This window comes from Rhea pennata, chromosome 22, assembly GCF_028389875.1.
Source record: "Rhea pennata isolate bPtePen1 chromosome 22, bPtePen1.pri, whole genome shotgun sequence".
Taxonomy (NCBI): domain Eukaryota; kingdom Metazoa; phylum Chordata; class Aves; order Rheiformes; family Rheidae; genus Rhea; species Rhea pennata.
In genome coordinates this window covers 968,895-985,429 of record NC_084684.1, presented here as the reverse complement: position 1 = coordinate 985,429, position 16,535 = coordinate 968,895, and the positions used below count along the sequence as shown (strand labels likewise).

The window sequence follows — 16,535 nt, the reverse complement described above, 5'->3', positions numbered from 1 at the left end:
TAATGCAATTGAAATTATCTGGCACTCCCTAGGTAGGTGAGTGGGGTTTCTTCCCCATTTTATGCTGAAAAAAACACAAATAGTATCTTGCCTAAAGTCCTGCAGAATGTCTGTAACAAGAAAAATAGGTTTATAGTATAGTGCAGTGTTATACTTGAGATAAGATTATATGATACAGTACATTTGCTTTAATTCTGTAAGAGTTACCACTGCTCTTAGAAAATGAAGTGGTTTGTGCTTAGGAGTGTCTGTATTATCAGCTGATCCAGAGATAATTTTAGTTCATCAGTATGGTGTGGAAATTAAATACAGTGCATCTTAAAAGCAAGGTGTGCTTTTATTTTGTGGCAGTGGCTCTCCACGTTGTCTGAACAGTCTCTTGAATAGCTGGACTTCTTCATTTGTGTGGCTTTTTATAAGAGTCTTAAATCCACATGTCTATTAGCAGCTTTTCTGCAGGGGAATTGACTTCAGCCTTTGGTTGTCTTAAGTTTGGGAGTTCTTTGGAAAATGCTTTGTGCATATATTTTAGTTCGAAGGTTTGTGCAGCGAGACCTCTACTGGTCTCTTACCCCGCGTGTAGCAGCCTAGGGCTTTTCCCAAATAAATTCGACAGAAACGGTGTCTGGGAAAAATGCCACTTTTCTCTGAATTCTGCTTTCATCGCTATTATTCATCTAAATGGGCAGCAGAACGAGGAGTCTGTTTCTAGACCCCTATCTCAGTGGCAACGGGCAGCTGGCCAAAGAGCAGCCGAGAAGATGCAGTATGTTCAGCCGGACCCTCTTGAGAAGGACCCGGAGCGTAGCTCTCGAAGATGAGGCACTTTGGATCTTGTTGGATGTGCATCTGAAAGTGAAGCAGCCGTCTCAAGTTGCTCTTTGCCCGCGTAGTTAGCCTAACATTAATAGCTAACGGAGAAGTGAAGGAAGAGGCAAAGTGGAACCAGATGGGCTCGTGAATACAGATGCATCATTTCACTTGACTTGTGCCATGACACTTGTGATTTGTATCAGCTTCATGGAGTATTGGGATTGTCTGTTTGCAGAAAAAGTGAAGATTTTCCTAGAAGCTGCTTCCTTCCTTTCCACTTTTTATTTATTCAGTCGCTGCCTAATGGTTTTGAGATTGCTTCAGCCAGGTCCCCAAATATCAAATGGTGACCTCCTACAAGAAAGGTTTATACAAATACTCACTGCTTGTTCCTTATTCTAATCTGAGGTCTTTTCCTGTTATCACTGGGTACCACGTTATGGTGTGTGTTGAGTGAATAAAAAAAAATACATTAATATTTCAACTTTTTCCTGCTCTATCAGTAGCTTTTCCAACAATTTCTTGGTTTTCCTCTTAGTTTTCATTTGCTTATGGGATGACTGGGTGAGTTAGCTGTTACGTCTCTTGCTAGTTGAATCTAGTTTTCCCCTTTGGCTTTTCTGTGTTTTTTTCTTTTTCTTTTTCTTTTTTTTTTTTTTTGTCTTTTATGGTCATGTTATTTTATATTTGTCCTTGCTTACTTTGACTTAATATCTTTCTCTGTATGTTGGCTTCCTCTACTTGGGATTAGGTTTGATCTTCCATTATGCTTTGTGTTAATACAGTTTGCGCTTCTGCTTTTGAAAGCTGTTGCACCCCTTAACCTGTTTTTCCCTTTAGATTCGTTTCCTTTGAGATCGTACCAACCATTTCACCGAACCAATGGCAAGAAGAGAAGAAAGCAGGTTTCCTTAGGTTTATTACGTCTTCCTCCCCGCTTCACTTGCGAGTTGTGACTTCCTCCTGCGTGGAGGAAGCTGCTAGTGTGTACAGACGTAACTCTGCGGTGGCCAAAGCCTGCAGCGAACGGCTGTTGATGGCAATAGCTTGGCTGTCGCCAGCTCCAGAGCACGAGACCGAGGGATGGAATTTGCTATTTTTGTTTGTGCTCCCGTTCGCCCTGGCTTCAGGCTGCAAGATGTCAGTTCATCTCTTTGTAGTACATCAAAGCTTCTCTGCTGGGTTAAAAGCAAATCTCCTAGACCTTCTCCAGACAAAGTGCAGGGAGACAGCTGGGATTATGAATCCATTAAAAGCTACCTGTGCAGGAGACGTTTGATTTTATATGGACGCACGCTCACATGCACACATATATTTTTATTAGCCAGCCTGGTAATGTTTGGCGAGCTGCCTGGAAACTATTCTAAACTCTACCCAGAGTGGGAGCTTGTGAAAAATAAATTCTAGTGTATGGATGGCGTATTCTTTTAGCAGTTCCCTAGTTTCCACTCCATTATAAATATTTACCTTTATTCATCAGTTCTCAACAATCACTTTACTGGCCTTCTTTGGCAAGAAGCTAACAGCGAGAGTGTATATATTTAAAATTACTGGACCACACTAGTGGTTTGGTAATTAAGTCTGAAATTATTAGAGGTGGAGGCATAGGATTGTGTTGTAACTTAAGTGCAGCTTTTCTTTTTTCTTTCTTTTTTCCCCTCTTAGGGTTCCTGGTTTTGAGACAGATGTGGGCTATTCATAACAAAATCTGTTCTTAGGTCTCCTTTAATCTTAATGTATTATCCTCTCTCTCCTCCCTGTTTTTTTTTTTTTTTTCCTTCTCTCTCCTAACCACCAGGTCCCAAGCCTGTGTGAAGATCTCCTCTCCTCTGTTGATCAGCCGTTGAAGATTGCTCGAGACAAGGTAGTAGGAAAAGACTATCTATTGTGCGACTACAACAGAGATGGAGACTCGTATAGGTGAGTTCGTATCCAAAGAAAGGAACTGATTTACTTTTCAAAGCAGAACTATGTGCTAATGTTGCAGTCCTTTCTCCCTCTTATTCTGAGGAAAAAAAACCCCATATGATACTAAACTCTGTTAACTGATGAAGTAGGGACTGTTTCAAATCCTTGTGTCTCGGGTAAGACCTTGACTGTGGACATAGTCCTTAGCCGGTATTTACTTAATGCAGAAAGGGTTAAACATCATTTCCAGGCCCCTGGAAAGTCTTTCTAGTTCAGGTAACCTGGTTATATGGCTGCTAATCTGATGGGTTTTGTGGGGCAGGTCCCTACTACCGTTCATCTTCTGTGCTGAGGGAACAAGAGTCAGCCGTTCTGCCTGCTCTGGTTTTGATTATAAGGGTTATATCCCTGGCTGCCATTGTTCCTTCACTGTAATAACTTACAGTTTTAGTGGTAACAACTGGAACTGATCTACAGTGAGAATTTAGCTTTGCTTTGTGCAGATTTGCAGTTGTGACTTAAACACGTTTGGCCAGGATGCTTCAAGAATTCTGTTTCAAGGTGGAATGTCAGAAAATATTTAACTTTTTTTTTTTCTTTGACTCATCATTGCAGAATCAGGTAATAGCTTCTGGTAAGACATTTAGTTTTCCTCCCGGTGTTATAGCATTCTTGTTTAGGCAAACTAATGTCAGTCAGCCATTTGTGAGAGTTGTTCATAAAAGGTTGTAGATTAATTGGTTTTAAGCACTTTGAGTTGCAGTAAAGTTTCTTATTTAAATTGAGAACATACTTCTCTGTAGATGACTGATACAAAGAACATACTGAGATTCATTTTGTCCTAAAAATGGAAGGAGGAGGCTGCTGATGAATGCAGAGTTTCAGTGTTTGCATCTGAATTGTGGCTGACTGTAAATCTTAGTGAGTTTTTTTTATACATCCTCTATTGCAGTGGACCAGCAAGTGAGAAGATCGCTGAAGTGAAGTATTCACTGATGTACTTTAGGAGACTTTTAACATGGGAACTTGGTAGAACCCTCTAAAAAGGGCTCGATGCTTTTTAAAAGCATTTGTGTGTTAAGCTCTTATGTCTGAGTTAGGTCTGCGTTAGGAGGCAAGATGATGTGCACACATCTGCGTCCCTTGTGGCAGATGCAAGAGAAGGGCCTAGATCACAGATACGGTGTTTTCCGTGGGTCCTCTGGGAGATGCTTTCTCTCTGACGTTGCTGATGCAGTCCTTACAGTCTCCTTGAATCCTTTTTAGTCTGTTGACAGAAAACATGTCTCTAAAGCTTGCTGAGCATCTATCACCACAGACACAGAAAACTTGAAAAGGCACTTGTCAAACAATACTGTGACATGCTGCAATAACTAATAACAGCTGCTCTCCCCCGGTATTTAATTAGTGCATTTGGCACCTCTTTCTTTAAGGTTAGTTTTCAAGCGTGCCTCGGAAATTTGCTCCATCTCTTTCTTGCTGAAAAGATACTGAAATGGTTACAAGGAAGCAGGAAGACTTATGTTTTTAAAAATACTTAGAAAATTTCAGGACGTATTATGTGATGAGATTCCAGAAAAGGTATTTTGGTATCTATTTCGTTCAATTGGATAGCTGTAACGTGTGACCTACTGGTATTAAAGAATGCCTGCCTTCTTGAAGACTACATTCTGCCTGCCTTCTTGAAGACTGCATTCAAGTGTTCTGGACTGAAGCGATTCTTCCTTCTGGAATTGATTGGCCTCAGTTCTGTTTCGTGAAATAAATTCTTTCTTTCCTTCAACACAGAGCAAATGCTTTTGAAAACCTAAAGAAAAAAAAACCACCCCAACAAAAGCCTAATGTGCATGTGTTAATCCTATTCTGTGCCTGTTTTTCCGACACTGTTGTTCTTACCTCATAAAATCTGAAGTTGTTACTGGGAAGTGGCTGTTATACTAATTTAATCAATTAGGCCAGAATCTAAGAGGAGTTTAACATGCCTTTAAGACCTTTTGATAGTTCCACAAAGCTTTTCAGAACTACATGCTAGATCAGAAATCTCAACAAATACTATTCCCTGCTTGTAAAATGCTACGTCCCAAATTACTGTGTGCTTCAAACAAGATTTCAGTGTTCTTATCGGAGAGGTTGCTAATTGCATTTGTTCTGCATTTTAATACGAATTTGTGCTCTCTTATCCAAGGATTTCAAAGCGTCCTGCGGACGGCTGAGCTTCATACTACTTCTACAAGAAAGGCAGGCAGACCTTGTCACTGGGAGCCACGTGCTGTAGTTTTTACCTTGATAAGAGTGCCTCTACAGTTTGAGAGTCAGCTTGGAAAAAAAGATTATGGGATGTTCAGCTGTTCTGGTGATTAAATTTGCTTGTTTTGCAGTGCATCATCGTAGAGGGAAGTGAATATCCTGGGAGCTTTGCCGATGCTTGGCAATTGCTTTTAGCCAATTGTAGTTTACTCCCTTCTTCATATTTAGATAGGCTTTGTTTTCTTCATGTTGAGCATGGATCAGTCCAAAAGGTACATTTTGATGTCTCTCTTAGGTCTTCATGGACTGCTAGTTGTTGTTTTCCTCATGTTATCGTGCCCTCTGTGCACGTTTTGAACAGAGTTCCTGCAATAACACAGGTTTGTGAGCCATCTCAAACAGCAGTGGAATCCATGGTTTGAAGGCAGAGCTTTTTAAATTTTTTGATATAAGACTTTGGGGTCTCTGACTTTTTCCATTCTAAGTATGTTTGATCACTCTGTTGAATGGAATCCTTATGGGGAATTTGGTGCCAACAACACAGTTTGAAACCTGTTAGCTGAAACAAAAAACATTCTCTTTTAAGGAAATTAGAGGCCTGACTTTTGAAATGTAAGCGCTCTTGTCCATCTGTCTTTCTTCAAATAGTCACCATTTAAGCTTTTAAACGTGTTCTGAGTACTCTTCTACAAAAAGAAAAAAAATGGGGCAGTGTTACGAATTTCTTTAAGTGAAGTTGTTGCTGGCGCCAGCTGTAATAGGTTGAAAATGCCACAATCTGCAAGCTAGAAGAAAATATATTACTAGGCTTCTAAATGCCATTCCTGCCACATGCAAAAGTGATCTAATGATTACAGTGAAAATCATCTCCAACTTCTACATGGATTCCCTTCTCAGCAATTTCCTTGTACCTGATGGAGAAGCACAAAGTCTTTTGAGTGTACAGAAAACAGCAGATTTTATTTATTTATTTATTTATTTATGAAATCTGCCTTTTTGTATTTAGTAGAAGAAGAGGAAGAAAAGCCAAGTGCATCGTATGAACGCTACTGATTAAGTAGTATAGTTCTGCATTGCACCGTGTACAAACCCCGCCTTTATTTTCACAGACTTCTGGTAGAAGGGTCAATGTACTGTCTGCCTGATTTTTTTCAATGCAGTTTGGTTCCTGTTTGTATTGCCTGATGTATGTAGGTGTTTGGTTTGGGCACTGGTGGTGATTGTCGTGTGAGCTTCTTCCAGATTTAAGAGAAACGTTGGGCGAATACTACTGTAGCTGTCTACTCTTCTCCAAAGCAACTGGGTTTTTAGCAACTGTTTTTAAATAGGAACTACTGCCTGAAAAACATTGCCCTAGGTGGGTGTGACAGAATGATTTAGCCTTTTCCCGATGTCTCACCTTTTGAGTCAAATGGGGTGGGGAGGAGTGTGAGGGGAGTGAAGTGTTGTGGAAGCAGAGCCTGTTCTTTGTGCTCGGCATTAAGCAGATGTCAAAAACTAGACACCTCTCTGAGAAATGAGGAACAAATGGCTACTGGGGAAAAAGCCATTACGTATGGACTGCGTTAGGTACCTGTGTTAGCAGGCTGGAGTATTTTGAAAAGTGAGTAGGGAAAGGCTAGTGGTACCTTTTTTGAAACCAGTGGTGATATGTGTGGGTTGGTTATCCACAGGGGAAATGAAAAGGAGAATGCAAGTTTATAGAATGGGAATTATAAAAGTCTCAAGCAGATGGGCAAAGGGTTCCATTAATCCTTTTATACCAAATCTTTCATTAAAAGCTCCAAATCTCTTCCACACCTGCAGAAATTAATAGTAGAAACTTCATCTTTACAGACTCTGTTAAATCCTTCTAACTGTTCAAATGTTTTCCTAATGCTGTGCTAAAAGTAGATTTATTTTAAAATAGTGGAGAAGAACTTAGACCTTAATAGGAGGCAATAGTATCTGGCATAAGTACTATCAAATCTCAGACAGACTACCCAACTATCTATGTTTGCATGCAAATTATTTTAAATGTGTAATGTGTAACAGCTAAGGCCTCATCTTTGAGTATTTAAGAAGTAACGGAAGAAATTCAAACACAAGCATGATTATTCATACAATAGAAACCTGAAGACAGGGGACTACCCCCAGGTACACTGTAGAGTTTAAGGAGTCAGTCCTGCCTTTTGTCAATGTTTGAAATGACTGTTTATGGTGAGATTCTTATAGACTGACTTTGTTTTTGCAAGTCCAGCATCTGTGGATCGGGTCAGACCCACCATTCTCCAACCTTTCAAAGTTTGCCTTCATTGCCTAAATGTCTCCGTTTTCTTTGTCTCCTTGGCAGATCACCCTGGAGTAACAAATATGATCCTCCCCTGGAAGACGGTGCCATGCCATCTGCTCGGCTGCGCAAGCTGGAGGTGGAAGCCAACAATGCCTTTGACCAGTACAGAGACTTGTATGTCAGTTCTACCATACAGAGCCCTCTGCTTTCTTATGTTTCCTTCAGCAGGCGTGCGATACGTGCAGTGAGTCTAAAATGCGATCATTAGCTGCCTTTGAGAGTGGCATACCAATGTATAGCCGAGGAGGAAGGGTAGGCAGCAGCTGATCTACTCTTGGTGAATTTATCCACTGTGATTTCACAAAATAAAAATATGGTCAAATTTGTCAGCTGGTTCCGAAGGCAGATGTTGAAGTGCTTTTCTGCCTCCCTCCCCTCTTTTAACAGATTAATGGAATCTTTGTCCTGAAATGACCTGTGTTCTCTTTGATCTTGGCTAAGTTCATTTTTAAACCATCTGCTTTCCCCATTCCCTCAAGACTGTAGCCTCTCTCAAAAGAAAAAAAAAAAATAAAAAAGGAAAGAAAAAAAAGAGTAGCAGCAACTTTCACATCCTCCTGTAAAATGGTACATGTTAGTATATGGAAATGCAGCAGTTACATGGGGATTAATGTGCTTCTGTTGCAAAGGCCATTCTCTGGTGCTTATGTTTTAGCTCTGATCTTGTTAGATATAAAGCAAAGGAATTAACGGAGCAGATGTAAGAAAAATGTTAGGCGTTGTTCTTCTGAAGTGCGGTAGCATACTGTCCTGGTGACTTTCCAATCAAAGAATTTGTCTAAAAGATGAGACTGCACAGAATCTTGCATTGCATTCGCGTCTAATGCCTCACAATGCAATCAGGTTTAGCTGTTTCCCATATAGAGTGCAGTCTCTTAAGCAGCAACGGGGTGGAAATGTTAACGTTGTTAAATCTAACACAAGTGTGTTGCAAACTGAAACTTGTTGCTTTATCCAATAAAGGGATGTTTTCTTATTGAAGATCCCTAATGACCTTAGGAAAGGTGAGCAGACCTCTTTACTTCTTCGTGTTGCCCCAAATTTGAGATAAAACACATCCCTAGATGTAGTCCTTTGTGTCACTGTTGAAATTTATACTATTTTAGCATTAATAACTGCAGGTAGAAAAGTATTATTTCTTGTTTCTGCGATGTTGCTCCGCATGGTGCTTGCTTCACTACTCAGATTTAAAATGCATCTTATACTGGTCATTGCATGGCTAATGGCAGAGGAAGATGCTTATTTTCTAAAGAAAAAGAAGTGTTTTTGAGAATAGGTGCTATTCCCATTCTTCTGGTGGCAGCATTAATTAGGTCCAAGCTTCCTCTTGATTGACTCATTTTCTGTGCTCATTAAGTGATAATGCTCATAAAGTTCATCTCAGGCCTTTTTCAAAACTTCAGATACTCTCAGGTTTCCCTTGTGTCAGTCCCATTTGGCCCCTTTCCTTTTTAGATTTCTGTTCTACTCGGGTGCAGTGAGTATGCACCTACATTTAGTGAGTCATTGGCATATATTTGCCATTTCCCAAGGATGTTGCCACCTGCTCCTGTGGGTCTTTGAGGGAAACAAACTGTTAAGTATTTGTTAACAGTTGGTGTAAAATAATCCATTCAGATTTGTTCGCTGGTGACTAGTCTTTGAGTTTTGTCCCTAAAAACTTACAGGCCAGTGCACTGAGTAACAGTAGTTTGAAGCAAGCTTGAAGCACTTTTGTAGTATCACTTGGAATTGCTTCAAATCATGAAAGTTTGTTAAGAAAAGCTTTGCCAGGCCACTGCATCTTCAGTGCCTCCTAACCAGTGCAGAGTTACTTCTTGCAAGTGTCTGTTTTAATGCAAACTATTTTAAAGTAAGTCTAGGGTTGCCCACCTTTTATTTCTGGAGACATACTGTTTTCTATTTAGGTCAAAGACGAAGTATACTAGGTTTTAATTCAGTCTCTAGTAAATATGTTAAACCAGCATATTTCTTAGTTATCTGCTTTACAAAAATGCATGTCGCTTTCCCAAAAAACAACGGTTTAATTTTGATCTCCTGCTGCCAGGTTTAACTCAGACACTGCCTGAAGCTAATGCCCTGGTATGTTTTTGTTCAGGAGGTTATTATTCCCAGATGGATGTCTAACATCTTACACCGTTCGATTAGAACCCTGGCTCTCCACTTCCAATATCGTGAAGATAATTTCTTCAAACACATGGTTGTAATTTATTGCCCTTTGCTTGACGGGTGCGTGCAATTGATTGAAATCAAAGCATAATGAGGACCAGGGAGCCTGGATAAATCTATCTATTCTAGATTCTGTGCTCTGTCGTTTGGGGTACAAGATAATCAGGGCTTTAATGAAGTAATCTAATCATCCTTTATTGTCTGGAAGAAGTTGTTTTTGAAGTGATTAAATAGACCTCCCCGAGGAAGGATGCTGCAGATGTGAATATTTCTGCAAAGAAGATGAGCTGTGGCAACTTTTGACTAGTTTAGTAAGCTGACATATGTTTAGAGAGCTATTTCTTACCTCTCTTTCTTGAGTTCAGTTGGATTTATTGATCCTTTTAATTTCTAAAAGCTTTAAAAAAGATAAAATTCTCATCTGAATCATTCTGTTTCTGAAAATATGTTTGTTGATGAAGGTTTTGAATTCCTTCAACAGAGTAAGCTAAGCCATAAAGCCTTGAACTTCCCTTCTATCTTTGTTTTCAAGTTGATCCGTTTTCAAAGTTGTTATATTAAGGCTCTGGACAAGGAATTTCTTAGGAGGGGAAAGAGGTCTGGAAGAGGATTGACCTCTAAAATATGTCTTCATTGTGTGTAATCCTCCTGTTACTGAATTTGAGGTCGGGATCACGTCCAAACTGGAGTTAGTGCCTCAAGTAGTTGACTATGTTAGCAGTGCTGAGGAGGGCACCCGTGCCCAGTGATCTGAACACTAGCAGTGCACTGAACGGGGTGCAGTTCAGTGTGCAGCCCTGGTGTTGCCTAAATTGAACCATCCACCACCTTTCTCTTTTCAGCTCGAGGAGGAAAGGCTACAGCAATCTCTGGTATGCGTGTTCCTGCAGGAATAAGTAGATTCGTGAGCCTTTTGCTAGATAGCTCGAAGGGGCTGCTGGTCGGGTGCAGTTGTGACATCCCATTGACAGACAAGTGCTGAACAGCCTTCATCTGCCTCGGGGGTGTCTCATTTTACCTCGTTTCTGGCTCTTTGCCGTCAAAGCTTGTGCCGTTGTCCCTACCACCAAGCATGTTCGTACGCTGTAAGCTGCTGGATAGCTTTTCCCCTTGCTAGCTGTTTTTACAGCTAGTTTGTTTTGCACTGTGTACATGGACTACCTTTGATACTAGCCTTTGTCCACTCATCTTGATATGAAAAACTGGAAAACCTCTCTGTGCTGCCCTCAGAAGGTAACTTTTATGGAGTGATGCATAGTTTGCAACCTAACATCACCTTCCCTGCCTCTCTATATTCCTTTACCTGGTATCGTATGTCCCTTTACCTGGGCTGATGGACGACGAGATCCTCCGAGCGGTGTTTGTTCCTCTCTGATTTGGAAAATGCTTTGTTTTTCTGGCAGGGAAATTGCTGTATTGGTTGGTTTGGCTGGCTTTGATTTATTTTGTGTATGGAACAGTGCTGATCCCACCAAGTAAACAAAAGGCGAGTACCAGATGTCAGCGGCACGGTTTGCGTTTTTGGCCTTAGCGCAGTCTACCCGTGCTCCTGCCCTTAGCCGTGCGTGGGGGAAGAGTCGCTCAACTTCGATGCCGGCAGTGTAACTTCCAACTCACAAAGTGATTAGGCAGCTGTGAGCTCTTTATATGAGCTCTCTGTCTGTGTTTAGATGTAAACCTAGTTTGCCCAAACTGAAAACCTGGGGAAAGCTTTGAAGTGACTTTATTGCCATTAGCTCACTGTTCCTCATTAATGGTTACTAGCCCTTTGTGATGGCTTTCTCCTGGGCATCATTTTTACTGTGGTTTTTGCAGCGAGGGCCCTGCAGATTGAATCCAGATGCATTTGTTGTGCATCGCAGCACTAAGGAAACCTGACTTTCCATCTCGCTGCCGGCGAGGGTTTTGCACAATAGGGTGTGACATCAAGATTATGTCATCTAGGAGAGTCTTGCCTCCGGGTTAGAGTGATAAGTACAAGGTCAAGCCTCAGAAGAGGGCCGTAGACTGCCAGGATGCTAGCTGCTTTAATGTTTGTGTGCTATTAAAATTAAAACTGTGATGTTTTCCCAAGGAAACTGCTTGGGTATAAGAGTAAACAGAGCAGAATTGGGGTCCCTTCCTTAAGTTGCCTATAGCCAGCTCAAAAAAGAATTGATAAGAGAAGCTGCTCATACGTGTTACACAGACTAGAGTGAACTTACTGGAAAAGAGGAAAAAAACTGAGCAGGCTGTGAAAACTGACAGCTTTTCCTCTGAATTTTTTTCTTTTTTTGGTGCTTCATTTTGGAGCCTCACTGTACAGATTACATTCTTATGTTCTGAATCTCGGATTTTCAGCGGAGGAGGAGTTTTTCCCTTGGGTTCCCACGGTTCTCTCTGTGATTGCATAAAATCTGAACACAGGGGGTGGAAAGCTTGTGTTAGGAGGTCGGCACTGATGATGCGATGTTGTCCTCAAACACCATTCCATTTAGGCTTAAAATCCCTAAAAAGGAACGGTTTACATCCTTGCAAGATGGAATGGAACAAAATTGTAAAGTGTCAGTTTATCGTGGCTTGGAGTTTCTTGTTCAGTTAGCTCTAATAATACATACTTATGCTTTCACTTGCAGGAATACCTCAAGGTTCTCACAAATATATACATTTTATATTTTGTGTGTGTGTGTGTATAAATTGAATAGATGACACACAAGACTTGTGTTGCTGTCTTTTCCCCTCCCACTCGTAGTTGAATTATGGTCAGCTGAATTATAAACGTGTCAGACCGCTGGTCGATGAAGCGGTGGGCTGTCTCTGCCAAACGCCCTGGTCAAACGGATGAGTACGGGTGAAAGACTTGTAAGCGCTCTCTGCTTCCTGGCGGTTAATGGACCAGTTAAGCGTTTAGACGTGTTACAAAGTGATCCGTTGTCTCAGTTATTAGGTGGCAAATGGAACTGTTTCCAGGTGACTTCTCTAAAGGGGTTTGATCATTAGATTCAGCACAGGCCAGAAGTGATTGGATGGCAAGGAAATGTGAGCAATAAGTTTTTTTTTTTTTTAATAATGAAAAGTATTAAAAAGCCATTGAACCTGAGGTTCTGGGACGTTTTTTTAGCTTTCAGGATCCCATTGTTTGAATGCCGTTTTCCTTCCATGCAGAGTTCTTACACTGCACAGCTCTGCTCGTATTTTGAGTCATCCCGCCACGGTCCAGATGTGTGCTTTTAAGTACAACTGGCATGGAAGTTGCACATACCTAAGTAGATTGGTATGTTTGCTCAGGGGACTTGTGCACCTGTGTATGCTGGAAAGAATTTCTGTAAAATACCTGTACAGAGTCCACAAGCATACTTGGGGCTGTGTTCATAAACTGGTGAAAAGCAGCTGGTTTTATACACCAAACATTTAACCTTCATTTTAAGCATTTAGGTAACATTCTAAGTAGTGTTATATGGTGGCCCTCCTAGGAGCAAGGAAGGAGAGAAAGAGGAGTTTTAAATCATCTGCACTCAAGCCAGTGAGGAGAAGTGTTGCTTCCCGGTATTAACCTGCCCTTTTATTATAGAACAAGCTGGTTAGCTTCATTGCAAGACCACTGGACTGAGGACAGAGATGCGATGAGATTACAGACAGCTCTGATCTTTTGGTGTTGTCCTAAGGATGCTCTTCCCCTTGCTTGAGCTACTAGTTTGCAGGTGATTTGAATAAAACCCTTAGCAGAGTTTTGGATTTGGTGGCAGGTAGGTTGCACTTCACCTCTTTCATCATATTTCTTGTGCTGTCAGTGTATTTGTTGGTTTGAAATGACGGGGTGCAGGTGTAGAGGGGAGTGTGCAGTGAAATGTGTACCAAGTCCCCTGCTGTGATACCCAGTCGTCTGTCTGTTTTAGTAACAGCTGAAGTGTCTGCTTTCTCATCTAATCTTCTGGGTAATGTTTTTTGTGGGTTTGAATTACTGTTAGACACTAACTTTTATGCTTGTGACTTTAGTCATTGTCACTGTAATGAAAACATTTGTAGGTGAATGCTGCAAGTTTTTCTTTGGGGTAGAGTTTGGTTTTTTTTGAGATGAGTGTCTTGAAGTCTGATCAAGATCGATGGAGGTGCTTCCTTTTTCGATGCTAAACTTCAGCAGTTGGAAGAAATATCTATATAACCTCTGGAAAAAGGAAAATAAACTCTACTGCTTTACAAGATTCAAGCTGAAACGTTGTGCAACTCTTTTGGAAGACTTGCACAGCCAATCTGAGCTTCCAGGTACTGGTACTTGGCATCAGGATTTGGTGGCTTAGTGTTGCAAGAATCATAAGCCAGATACAAAAACCACCCACTGTCTTTGGCCCTCGGTTACTTACTGGAAAATGCACAAGTGTTTTTATGGATGAGTGATTTGGTTCTAAAGTGTAATTGAGAGTCATAGCTTGTTTTTATTGCTCTGTGGTGGAAACTCATTTTCTCAGTATATAGTCCAGCATTCATTGCAAGGCTTGTGGGAAGTGCAGAAGGCTATTGGGAAGGTTACAGTGTCCTTTCTGATCTGTTCCTTAATGGCAAAACAAAGCAATTTCTCTCTCCTCCTTTTTGGAGGGGTATAGTGGAAGCGGGGAGGGATTTCCTCCCCTACCACGTCCCTCGTGAAGTTATGGCTTTGTTCTGGCCGTGCTCTCTCCGTTTTATGGTTACAGTTTGAGTTCCTTAAACAAGTTTCCATCCTGTGTCTCCACCCGCCTAAACTTCAAACACTTCATAAAGCTTTGGATCACTCTTAGCTTAAATATTTTCTTTATTCTCACATTCAGAAAGTAGGTCAATCCAAAGTGTGAGGTGTTGGGTTTTTTTCCTTTTTAAATAAAAAAGGCTTTTTTCCAGGAGTTCTGGGGCTGATGAGTAACGGGTATAGAGCTTGAGCTTTTGATCTCTTGGGCATCTTGATTTGTGTTGGTCCTTGGATGCTTTGGGGGCTGACATGAGCACTTTTAAAGAAGATTGTCTCTGCCATGTGCCATTTAGAAATGCCATTATACGGAAAGTCCGGAGCAGGAGTATCCAGGTGGGCCATCAAAGACGACTCCATTCGATCCGGGAACGACATACCGCTTTCTAAGTGTTCTGCTGCAGCGACTGCATGCCATCTTCACGGGCCCGTGCGCTGCTTTGCTCGTACGTTTCTTTAGCAAGATGCCAGTTTATGCCTTGCAGGAGCATTTTCCAAGCTCGTTACCTCTCCTGCTTGGATTTTATTAACTGCTGCTTTCTCATCCGGTGATGGGGGTTTCTTGGAGAGGGTCCAGTCTTCTTGCAGCGAATCCAGGTTTATGAATGTAGATTTAAATTCCTACCAATCTGCCTGTCATCCAGTTTTCTATTACGTAGCAGCTAATTAACCTGTAGCACTACTTTATTTTTCCTGAAGAAAACAGGTTTCAAGGCATGTTCCCCTCCCCAAACATTGCTTTCCTGGATTTAAGTAGTCTTCAGAAATCTCTCACTTCAGTACATTTTAGTTGCTGTGTGCGGAAAGGTGAAATATAATGTTGTGATCAATTATATATATTTTTCCCCATGAAAAATGTGTGATTTTTTTTGTACGATTAAATATTGGTGAAGCACCCAGCAGATTTTGGCTTATATTTATCCCGACATGCCTTAGATTCGTAAGTGCTCAATCACTGGCATTGTTGTTTAAGTCTCAAGATATGGGATCTGGCTATGTCAAAGCAACTTTATTGAAATAGCATGTTAGTATTTAAAACAATATTAATACTATATTTGATTCATTAAGTATACAAAGGCAAGTTAAAGCATTTCCATGTGTGCACTGTTAGTTCTGGCGGGAGGTTCTTCAGATGGTTTTATGTGGTTTCAGACAACATTTTAGCACATTCTTAAAATACCCACAAAAGCCTTTATGTAAAATCTCATAAAGGTGAAGCACATAAAAAATATTTTTTCCCTGTTTCATGTCATTAGGATCAAAGTACAGTAGGTAAGAATAAATTTCCAAAACCCTTGTTTCAGTCCCTCTCTTAATTAATGTTTCATGCTCATAGCAAGCTCATAAAATAGGTAATGGGGAAACTCTCTGTACACACCGTAGTATTCTCAGGGGCTGCCAGTTCATTTTGAGAGAATTCACTTATGAGAGATATATCTGTTTTTCTAAAACAGACTTGCTCTGGAAATAGATAATATTTTCTGCTCTCTAGCCTTTCACTCCTACTGCTCTTTTGTCTGAGGAAGCATCAGTCCGGTTGGAACGTAGGTTTGTTGAGAAACTGAATTTCCCATCAACCGCGGTAGCTAAAATCCATTTGTGAATTCTCAAGGAGCTGTAAAAAGGGGTGCATGTTGGTTTGTTAGGTGTAAATTGCTGCAGAGTCCTTCTGTAACATTATATTATCAGTGGCTAAACAAATGTCATAGGACAGTGCTGTTCGTTTGCTGCTTAAACACTAAGTCTTTGCAGTAACTTCCTGCTCTCTTTCCCGGTTTGTAGAAAAGGAGGGGTTTTTAATTCAAATTATTTCTGCATCTGCGGCACTTGAATCTAATACATAAAGTCCAAAATGGCACAGTAAATTAGATCTTGAGTGCCGTTAACAAATGTCAAGCTCGTGTTTAAAAAGGAGGGGAGAATGAAAATAGGAGAGTTCAGCAGGTTTCGCGTGTCTGCGGTGAGCGATGCTTCTCTTTTTTTGCCGAAGAGGAGAAACATGCAGGCACTTGCAGGGCTGTGTGATCACCTTGCTCATGACAGCAAGAGGCAGGGATATAGGGCTGTTTAATCCGCGTGACATTTTTCCAGCTTAGCAGCTGGGAGCTGTCAGTCAGAGAAGCTCGACGTCTCCTTGGATGAAAGGCTTTTGCTCTCCTCTGGACACAAAATTCTCAGGTGTTTCGTCTGCTTTATACATGCACATGTATATGAAAACTGCTATTAGGTGGTTTACCTTATTCTCTCCTGTATACTGCATCCCCAGCTGGACTTTCATGTAAACCTGGACAGCATCCCTCCTTTCCTAAGAACCTTGGTTCGATTTAACTCCACTTGCAATGAATCAAAAAATCAACTTCACACAAA

At 40.9% G+C, this 16,535-nt stretch overlaps 1 protein-coding gene across 3 annotated transcripts in view; it reads left to right on the top strand.

The window, feature by feature from the left end:
• Window positions 1-16,535, top strand: part of CAPZB (capping actin protein of muscle Z-line subunit beta) — a 68,125-nt gene that overhangs the window by 37,728 nt on the left and 13,862 nt on the right. For all 3 annotated transcript variants that reach the window (XM_062593330.1, XM_062593329.1, XM_062593328.1), the window contains 2 exons: window positions 2,612-2,733; window positions 7,301-7,414. In XM_062593330.1, coding sequence (XP_062449314.1) covers window positions 2,612-2,733; window positions 7,301-7,414 — 236 coding nt within the window. The remainder of the gene's footprint in view (window positions 1-2,611; window positions 2,734-7,300; window positions 7,415-16,535) is intronic.